General features: G+C 40.1%; 1 protein-coding gene across 1 annotated transcript; it reads right to left on the bottom strand.

The window, feature by feature from the left end:
• Positions 1-5,796: 5,796 nt before the first annotated feature.
• On the bottom strand, positions 5,797-9,135 carry LOC128024980 (5-beta-cholestane-3-alpha,7-alpha-diol 12-alpha-hydroxylase-like). Its single transcript, XM_052610907.1, has one exon. It carries the CDS (start codon positions 9,091-9,093, stop codon positions 7,561-7,563), a length of 1,533 nt encoding a protein of 510 aa, XP_052466867.1. The 5' UTR covers positions 9,094-9,135; the 3' UTR covers positions 5,797-7,560.
• Positions 9,136-10,887: the final 1,752 nt, after the last annotated feature.

Below are 10,887 nucleotides of genomic sequence, written 5' to 3' on the forward strand. Positions count from 1 at the left end.
TCTTTCAATTATTATTATTTTTGTTGTTGTTGTTAGTGTTAAAGTCCTAAATGGGGGACTGATTTTACTCTGGTTTTTGTGAATTGTAATGTTATGTGTTTCTAATTGTAATCTATGATATGAAATATCATATAGTCATGTCATATTTCAAGGAAATAGCAATATTCTTGGGAAAAAAAAACAGGTTACAGATGAACATAAGGAAAATAAGTCTTGGTAATATCAAAATTGCATGTGCAATAACTGATAGTTTTGACAAGTAATTACTTTAGAAACATGAATGAGATTTGAGAACTGCAGCAGACAAGAATAACTTATTAGTAAGAATAAAGGTGTGTTTCTCACACCTTTCATTTGTGTTCAGAAGACTTGGAATAACAAGTATATGGACTACTTTTAATTTATGTATTTATTTATTTAGAATTTTTAGAGCTTGACACTGTGTTCTCATGGTATGTATTAGTTGTAAGGGAAAACATCAGTTTAGGAATTCTTTAAACTATGCTTTTGTGTTTCATGTAAGAACAGCACAGGAACAGGTTTGGAATTACACAGAAGGAAGTAAATGAAAGGAGAATTTCCAGTTTTATTGCCCGGGCAATGGCAATACAAGCCATCTATGCTAAATATAACTGCCTCAGTGGCATTAGAGTCGAGTCGCACATCACAGCTGATCATTACTGCTCACCAGCATAAATAGTGCTTTGCTTGTGATGCTGGTCTTCCTTGTCCCAAAGATGGGATTCTAGTATACCAGCAGTTTTAGGACAGCATTCTCAGACTGTAAGTTATGGCAGAACTGACAACTGGCCAATGGCCATGCAACTTTTTTGTTGAAAATTTTTTGAGCATGCTGAGGGCCCCCAAAAGAGCCACATTTCTTGAAAAAACATATAAAGTTAAACTAAATTCATTCACTTTGTAGAAGCTTTTATCCAAAGTGACTGATGAGGAACACAATTGTTGCTCTGTTCAGAGCTTGATCTTGTGAGAGTCAGAAAATTCATTCTGTTTCCCTTCTCTTCTTAATTAGAGTCCAGGGCCTGTATTCACAAACATCTTAAAGTCTTATTTTTTAATGGAATATTGTAGTCGTTATTATAAATAACTTATACGTGTATTTCGTTTGATTTTTTATTTATTTATTTTTTATATATCATGTGCCCTAATAATCTTTAATAAAAAATGTAAACCTCCCCTCCCCCTCAAAATGACTCATCTTCTCTTCGGGTATGGAGCCAAAAGAGTGTCAATAATGATAAATGCACACACTACATTCACATATGCACACATAGGATTCATACATGCACACACATGATTCATAAATACACACACAGGATACACAAATGCGCACAAAATTCACAAATGCACACACAAAATTTAAAAAGCACAGAAGATTCACAAATGCATACAAAATTCAGAAATGCACACAAAATTCAGAAATACACACACAATTCAGAAATGCAAACAACATTTACAAATGCACTCAAGATTCACAAATGCATAGGACAAGATTCAGAAATGTATTTCTGTTGAACACACACATATATCTTGATTTACAAAACTGCTTGCGGTCTGTGAACTTCACTGCATTTGTGTGTGAATTTTGAGACTCCCCTGACTTGGCTCGACACACAAATGAATTTTTATAAACAGGGAATGATCTGCAACCAATCAGATATCTCCCTTGTTTTAGCCAATCACAAGAATGCACCCCACGTGGGGGATTGTTTACTTATAAGCCAATCAGCGAACGACTCACTTTCCTCAAGCAGCGAACGACTCACTTTCCTCAGCAAACGACTCACTTTCCTCAGCAAACGACTCACTTACCTCAAGCAGCTGGCGACTCATTTTGCACAGCCGGACACCCACTTTGCGCAGCAGGAGAGTCACTTTCCGCAGCCGGAGAGTCACTTTTCTCTCGCAGCGAATGACTCACTTTCCTCATCGAATGATTCACTTTCCTCACGAGTCACGCAGCGAACGACTCACGTTCCTCAGCGAACGATTCACTTTCCTCACGAGTCACGCAGCGAACGACTCACTTTCCTCAGCGAACGACTCACTTTCCTCACGCAGCGAAGTTGAGCGAACGATTCACTTTCCTCACGCAGTGATCAACTCACTTTCCTCAGCGAACGACTCACTTTCCTCATCGAACGATTCATTTTCCTCACGAGTCACGCAGCGAACGACTCACTTTCCTCAGCGAACGACTCACTTTCCTCACGCAGCTAAGTTGAGCGAACGATTATGTCCAGAGTCAGGTCGGGTCCCCGCCGACTGTCCAGAGTCAGGTCGGGTCCCCGCCGACTGTCCAGAGTCAGGTCGGGTCCCCGCCGACTGTCCAGTGTCAGGTCGGGTCCCCGCCGACTGTCCAAAGTCAGGTCGGGTCCCCGTCGACTGTCCAGAGTCAGGTCGGGTCCCCATCGACTGTCCAGAGTCAGGTCGGGTCCCCGTCGACTGTCCAGAGTCAAGTCGAGTCCCTGTCGACTGTCCAGAGTCAGGTCAGGTCCCCGTTGATCAGGTCCCTGTTGATTTCCCAGACTCTAGTCAAGTCACTGCTGACCATCCAGAGTCAGGTCAAGTCACCACTAACACCCAAGAGTCAAGTGAAACAACAGTTAAACTTCATGAGTCAAGTCACAGTTGATCTTCATGAGCCAAGTGAAGTTACCAATGATCTTCATGAGCCAAGTCAAGTCACAGTGGATCTTTATGAAATAAGTCAAGTCACAGTTGATCTTTATGAACTAAGTCAAGTCACAGTTGATCTTTATGAACTAAGTTGAGTCACCACGGGTCTACCAGAGATTCGTCACATCTCAGCCAAACCCCCAGAGACTAGTCAAGTCTCAGCCGAACCCCCAGAGCCTCGTCACATCTCAGCCGAACTTCCAGAGCTCTCGTCCTATCCTGTCATGGCCACGGAGGTCCTCCATGAACTCACTTCCTGCCCTGTCATAGCCATGGAGGCCAGCTACTATCTCATCACGGCCACGGAGGCCACTATTAACCTGTTTATGTTCCCTGTTTCAGTCCCACCTGACCAGACTTGCTTTCCTGTGCCATCGACTCCACTGGGGTGGTCCTCTGCTCTGACCTGGTTGGCTTCAGTCTCATCTGCTCAGCTGAGGTGGTCCTCTGCTCCATCCTGGTGGGCTCCTGTCCTGTCTTCTCAGCTGTGGTGGTCCTCTGCTTCGCCCTGGTGGGCTCCTGTCCTGTCTTCTCAGCTGTGGTGGTCCTCTGCTCCGCCCTGGTGGGCTCCAGCTCCACCTGCTCCATTCTGGTGGGCTTCCAGGCCACCTGCTCTGCCATGGCGGGCCCCTGTTCCCGAGTTAAACCCACGGCGGGTCCCTGTTCCTGAGTTAAACTCTGTTCCCAAGTTAAGCCCATGGCGGGCCCTTTTTCCCATGTCAGGCCCAGGAAGGGCCCCGTTTTCCGATGTCAGGTCCAGGAAAGGCTCCTGATCTCCATGTTAGGCCCAGTAAGGGGTCCAGTTCTACCTGCTCTGCCCTGGTCCCCGGCCCCTGCACTTCCACATGTCACGATCATTAGTTGGAGTGCCCATGATATTCAGTAGAGGGCACTCCACTCAGGACTCATTCAAGAACTCCATTTCCCATCCTGCATCATTCCTGGTACTGATTGCACAGAAACACCTGCATCTGCACTCATACCTGCACCTCATTTCAGCTAATACACACACACATACAAGCAGCACACTCACTCCACCAGTTTGCAAAGTCTTGTTTAGCCTGTGTAACATTTCCGAGCGTTTCTCCCTGTGTTTGTCATTCCCGTGTTTGATCTTTGGACTGTGTACTCCGACTCTGATTCTCTGCTGCCTGCCCCGATCTCTGCTTGTTTCTGGTTTTGACGCTGTTTATCCCTGACACACCTGACGCAATTCCTGATTTCTGCCTGTTTGACCGTTCTTAAATAAAGTTCTGCATTTGGATCCGAACGTCTCTGACTCATCATTAAAACAACAAGGAAAAAAGGACAATCTCAACTTCTGTTTCATGCCGACTTGAAGGCTAATAAAGGGTGTGTCAGTCCAAAATTTAGGACTCCTACATTTTAGCTCTAAGAATATTTCACAAATCATTTTAGCACTAAAATTAGCTCTTAAATGTGTGAAACATTAAAAGTAGTGAAGAGGACTCCGAAGTTACCAAAACCAAATCTGAATTATTCTACAATGGCTGTTGCCAACAATCTACCTCGGACTATAAACACTTTAGAAACACGTGATGATAATGAGCTTTTAAAAAGGTACTGGCTTTGGTTTGGAGGTTATCTCCACTCCAAATGTTTTATTGTATCGTATAGCTGTTTTCTTTTTGTTTGCATGTCTTACTATCAGCCATGATTATTGTACTCTGCTAATTAAAAGGCTTACGAATATTACCAAAATTTTATTAGTCGCAGAAAAAAATAAAAAATTCCACATGAATTGGAAAAATCACGCAGTCCGTGATGGACAAGTTAAAGAGTGGTCTATGTGGATATATAGTACATCGTGCAGGACATCAATATGCTCACCTAACATTCATTGACCTCAAATATGGCTTATCACCTGAAATATGTATGTAGTAGCAACTTACATGGCAGAAAAAATAATGTTAGTTTAGAAAAAAGTGCGCAGTTCACGTGTTTGTGCGGAGTGTGGAAGCTGAACAGTAGTGCGCTTGGGCTACTGCAGGACTGTTGGAGGCGCCAGTGTGATCATTTGATCTTAAAATACTAAATTTTTGGTCATACAGATAAGAGTAATGCATCTTTTGCATCTGAAAAGACTCTATGTTTACTTGTGTGCACTCAGAATAACAACAAAAGCAAACAGAATGCGCTTTCTACCGTCTCAGACTCTGAACTTGAGCGTGTTACTTCGAAACTCTGTGTATGCTTGCCATATTACAGACATAAAAAATATCTATAGAGAGTTCAACTTTTAATTCAACCAATTCAAATGGAAACAAATATTCTCAGATGATAAATCCAAATGAAACACGCTTGAGCGTTTATACAGTATTAGGCTATGTAGGCAATTAAAGGCTCATTATTATGATTTATATGGTTTATTAATAAAAGTGCAACTAATAGTAAACTAATGCTTAAATGACTACTAGTCGACCAGAAAAAAAAAAAAATAATAATTTAGTTGAGGGAAGCCCCAATGCGTATTGACTAATTGTTTATGAGAAGCATAAGAGGCTGACAATTAGCTGAATATGTAGCCTACTTGTTTAGTGATACTTAGCCTGCATTTTAAAATCTTAATTTGAATGTGGTAACAAAATATTGCTCTATAATATTTCTATGAATTCAGCCAATCACTGTGTGGATAGTAAGTAAGCTGACATCATCAATAGCAATGAGTTTAGCCCCGCCCTTACTTCTCTATGTTCCTTAGTAAAAGTTTGTCTCAGCAGCTTTGTAAATAGGTTTTAAGAGAAAGATTTTAAGATAAAATGATCACTGCATTGCCACATTAAGAAAACAATAAGGCCCATCTTTCTTTGGCCTTTCACCAGAAAAAGTACACTACTGTACCAGAACTAACCATTATAACTGATCTGTGTAACATGAAACCCATATTGGATTTATTTATCTGATTACCAGGGAACTTCCTGGCTACATAAATGGACCAAACACTCATTCCTTCCCATTTAAGAGATGCTTCATGCCTTCTAAATAAAAGATCTTATAATATCTTCCACTCCCTGAAAAGGTAGAATGTACATGCTGTCAGAAAATATACACTCGCAAGGTGAAGTGAATCCAGCACAGCTTTATTTTAAGCAGAAAATAAGCAGATAAGTAGAAGTGCACATCTTGATTATGATAAGGAATTTAGATATAAACGGTCTCTTGTCTTACAGGAATGATGGCAATGAAAACTGGACAGTGCACACCATAGCCGTAGGAACAACAGGTAAATATCTTCAGGAACAATCAAGAACACTATGAACCAACATCAAGAACACTATGAACCAACATCAGAAACCACAGAATACTGCTATAGAATCTTTCCTCAGTTAAGGCCAGTCAAGGGCTGCACCCGAAAACTGAAAAATGCTGTCTTGGGAGGACGCATTCCAAGGTAGGAAGGCATCAAGGAACGACCGAATTGAGTGTTAGCTTCAGTTCATGTCTCCTGAGATGCCTTCATCTGGCCGATTTTTGAAGGCAGCATAGATGTGTCCTTCGCTGCCTTTGATATCCCACAATCCTGTGCGTTCCATTCTGTGTCAATTAAGCCAAAGAATAAAGATGGCGTCTGAAAGTTGTGGTCGGTGGTTGGTTTGTGTGTATATGTATGTTTCTGATCAACGTTTTCCACTTTTTATGTCATTTCTAGCGAGAAATTAATATTGCAGTAATTAAATATCCACTTAGTTATCACCAAAGCCCTCTATATTTTGCTGTAGATCATTAAACCATTACTCTGCCTCAGAAGCCTTTCCAAAATAAGTTTCATGAGGTGCCTTCATGCAAAAACACTGCCTGCAAAGTCATTGCCTGATACAACAGCGAGGACTTTCGGACTTTTCAGGTATTTAAAATAAAGTCAGGTTCTGTATAGAGACATCCCTCTTTTGTCACTTTATCACTGTTGTTTACCTGGGAATTAATCCATTTTTTTTATTAATTAATTTATTTTATTTATTTATTTTGTTTGGAGGGCAATTCACAAAAATATTCTAATTTAAATAGGATTGGAAATCCAACAGAGTTTGACACTTCACACAAATATGAAAATTCTGTCATCCCCCTCATGTCATTGCAAACATTTTCTGGCATTCAATTGAACAAGTTGTATTAGTTAAACTTAAATTAGTTTTTTCGGTTGACCATTTTGAAATATTAGAAACCAATACATTTTCTGCTGGAGAAAATAAATGTATAACTGTAAAATCTTAAAATCAGCATGCTCTAAAAAAATATTGGTCCATGTGACAAGTCCCAATCTGTCCTATATTTCTGATATATTGTGCAGTAAATGAAGTGGATAGAACCAATGTTTTATTTTGCCACCATATTCAGCTTTTTCCAGGCATTCAGAATGAACTTTTATGTTAAAAAGTTCTTTTGAGCAAAAGTCAAGACAATAAATTTGACAGTATATGAGTCATTTTTCAGACTGAACTTTTATGTTAAAGAGTTCTTTTGAGCACAAGTCAAGACAATATATATATATATATATGCACTTAAGCAATCGAAACAATGTGTTGATATTTTTAAACATACAGATTTATTGTGCACATATATCTTAGCACATATATGTACAAATATCTTGTTCCTGCTGTATGACTTCTGTTCTTTGCATAGATACAGTCTTTGGGCAACACAGAGTAAATGCAAGCTCACTGAACTGTTGAGACATTCATGGTTGTGAGTTAAGAAAAAAAAAAAAAAAAAAAAAATTCACTCCAGTAAAATTTTGGACACAGTGGATATTGTAGATACAATACAGTAATATTGCCTAATAATATGTATTGTTGAAGCTTCAGTGTATGAGATCATGGAATAACATTAACAGGACACATTTTAAAATCTAAGTCTGTATCTAAATTGGACTTCTTTATTTGGCTGCATGGAGCCAAAGCCCCAGCGTCTGATATCAATACCTGGAATCTCTTCATTCAGATTGCTCAACTCAAAGTCAAAGTAGGACAACATGAGAAAGACAAACTGCTTCAGCTCATTTGTGGCAAAGAATCTTCCTGGACACATAGTGGTTCCTGCTCCCCAAGGCATGTTGTAGTACTTGAGTTTCTTTCCACCCTTGTAGAAATCAGTCTTTTTGCTTCCATCTGGTGTGAGAAAACGGTCGTACTTGAAGGTGTAGGGATCTGGGTAAACTTCTGGGTCTACCTGAACAGCTGTGTAGGGGAAAACCGCCACTCTGTCACCCTTACGGATCTTGTACTCTTGTCCGCTGGCCATGTTGATGGTCATATCCTGCAAAACAGCTCTTGTAAGGACCGGGGCAGCTGTCAGACGGAGGGTCTCCTCGACTGCGCTGTCTAGGATGGGAGTTTTAAGGAGCATGTCCCTAGTCAGGTCAATCAGCGGCCCGTCTCGTTTCACCTCCTGTCCCGTTTCTTTGAGAATCTCCTCGACTTCTTTCTTAACAGCGTTCATTGCGTCAGGGTGCTTCATCAGATACAAGAGCAGCCAGAACGCAGCAGGACCCGTGTTTCCCTGAGAGGCCCACAGAAGCAGAAACATGTATCGATCCTGCATGAACTCCTGCATGCCGTGTTCGTCTCTCATCTGTTGCTGCTCACTGACCCAGCCGCTGATGTTGTCTCTGGATCTCATCTTCTCTACTGAAAGCGTGCTCCAGAACAGCCTTTTCAAACGCTCGGCCTCCATCTTCTCGCTGGGTCCCAGGACACCATAAGCCAGATTCGGGAATAACTGATCATATTTTCTGAATTCCTTGAAAAGTTCGTTCGAATGCTGCCGATCGATTTCCTTTGCTTTGTCCAAAGTTCCAGTACTTGTGTCTGACTCGTTCCCAAACAGAGCCAGATACCCAGCGCGAAACACAATATTGTAGCTGTATGCAAAGAGTCCAGTTTCTTGCCATTTCTGGTCATCTCCAGATCCAACACTGTGGAGCATCAAATTCTGAAGATTGTACATCATGGCCTGAGTCATGACGACCAGACCATCTCCCATGAGATGTCTGGTACTTGATGCCTGGAGAAACTTGTGGTCACTTTCTATAGAATGACAACCAAATACTCTCGCAACCAGTTGTTCTGCAAATTTAGTAAAGTCCAGCTTTGTTCTGGCCTCTTTGACCACAGAGCCAAAGGAGAATGGATCTGTGATAAAATGGAAATAAAAGCCTCCCAGCTGCACTGTGAAAATATCTCCATGTTTTTCCTTCATCCTCTGCAGGAATTTGGCCGTGTCCTTTCTGAATTCCAGCACATGACCAAGCCATGGAATAGGGCCCTTATCTAGAGGGGGTTCTCCGGCTCGTCTGCGGCGAAATGACCCCAGAAGGTAGAGCGCACCTATGACAGAGATGAATAGAGCAAGCAGGATCTGGAAGAGGTTGTCCATGTTCCTTTTTCGGTGATCTCTTGGTTGAACTCTGCTCTGTTCATCATTCCTCTTTCTTGACAGCTGTTTATGCCCAACCCCTGCTTTCATCATGTGACTTCATCCAGTACAGGAAATGACTGTCAGGGACTCTCAAGGTTCTTTACTATATTGTTTTTGTGTCTGCACTTACTCTCTTTGTAAATAAGACCTTTTTATTAATTTTGTGTGTGTGTGTGCTCTATTTTACAACATCAGTTGACACTATTCAGAAGTTATGTTATTAGTTTTTAAGAAACATTTTGCATATCTCACTTATGAACAGTATGAAATGTTAGATGAATCATATTATTAGATTACCATAATGTTTAAGATTAGGGATTTATGATCAGATATGATTTTTTTTAAATACAATTTTCATAATACATTTTATTAAATACATTTTCTTTATTAAAAAACACTTTTTTTCACACACTAGATACACTCAATCCTGAACAATCAGGGTTACTTTTGGTAAAAATTTAAATGAACTTTATTAAATTACATGCACTTATTTTTATAATAACATTGTCCGCTATTAACTGTGCAGATTTAAATGGTTGAAATATTGTACTCCCATACGTTTTTTTAATTTTTTATTTCATGTTTGATTGTCTGTTAAATTTTGAGTAATGAACATTTTGTTGTTTTATTTTCAGTTAATTATAATAGCTATTTTCCAACTTCTGAACAATTAAAAACTGTTGCAATGGACTCCTCTTACACCCGAGATAACATGTTTAGATTGCTGTTTAATCTGAGAAACATCCTCTTAGATGTACCAGCCTGATAACAGAATTATCTAGATTTTTGCAAAAACACGATTTGACAATGGTTACAAGTCTAGCATTTGGACCAATCAGACACACAACTATTTGTTATATTTAACAAATAATATCTAACGCCTTCCCATCTAACCAAAGGGTCTATGACCCTCCCCCCAAAATGCAACTATCACTTCAATAAAGGCAGAACAGGCCTCTGGTTCCATAGCAACCAAAGGCACACTATCTGATAACACTAGGTTTATAGCGCCCAGGAATGTGGCTAAGCAACTCTAAACTCAAGTCTCTAAAAACAGACACATAATGCACATAAAAAGACACTCTTTTCTAATTAATTAATAGAAAAACCTTTCTTTGAATTAATTCAGATATACTTTAGGGCATTGTGTGTATGTTGTTACTGTTCTTTTATATTGTGTTTTATCTATATGATGTTCGTTATCTATGAGTTCGTATTTTCTTTTCTAAATGAGAGTGTATATGTTGATGCCTATGCAACACATTAGTTTCATAAGAATCTTAAAGATTCTTCTCTTGAACCCCCAAATCTAATTTCATATGCAAGACACCATACTAGAAACAAAAATTTTGAAAACTTCCCTCCAAAAGGTACCATTCCTCATTGGCTCATTCAAATCCTGAGGGTGTGACATCATCCCCCATATAGATCACTGATCACCAGGGGTGCATTTCCCAAAAGCATCTTTAGCCAACTATGGTCGTAAGTTCAGTTGTTACTAACGTAGTTCAACGATTCTGTCTTTCCCAAAACCATAGTTCAAACGAACATTCGCAAACTGCATCACAAACTTGTGTCCTTGGAACGACAGCTCTTCACCTGTGGTTAGAGGCATAGTTCGTTGTTAGTTTGCTGTGTCGACGTCATTGATTGCACCACACCTGGGCTGTGTTCTATTCAGAGTTGTCGACCCTATGCCCTATTCCTTTCGAAGATTTCACCATCCACTTTGAGTGATTTAAAAGACTTAAA

This window comes from Carassius gibelio, chromosome A2, assembly GCF_023724105.1.
Source record: "Carassius gibelio isolate Cgi1373 ecotype wild population from Czech Republic chromosome A2, carGib1.2-hapl.c, whole genome shotgun sequence".
Classification (NCBI taxonomy): Eukaryota; Metazoa; Chordata; class Actinopteri; order Cypriniformes; family Cyprinidae; genus Carassius; species Carassius gibelio.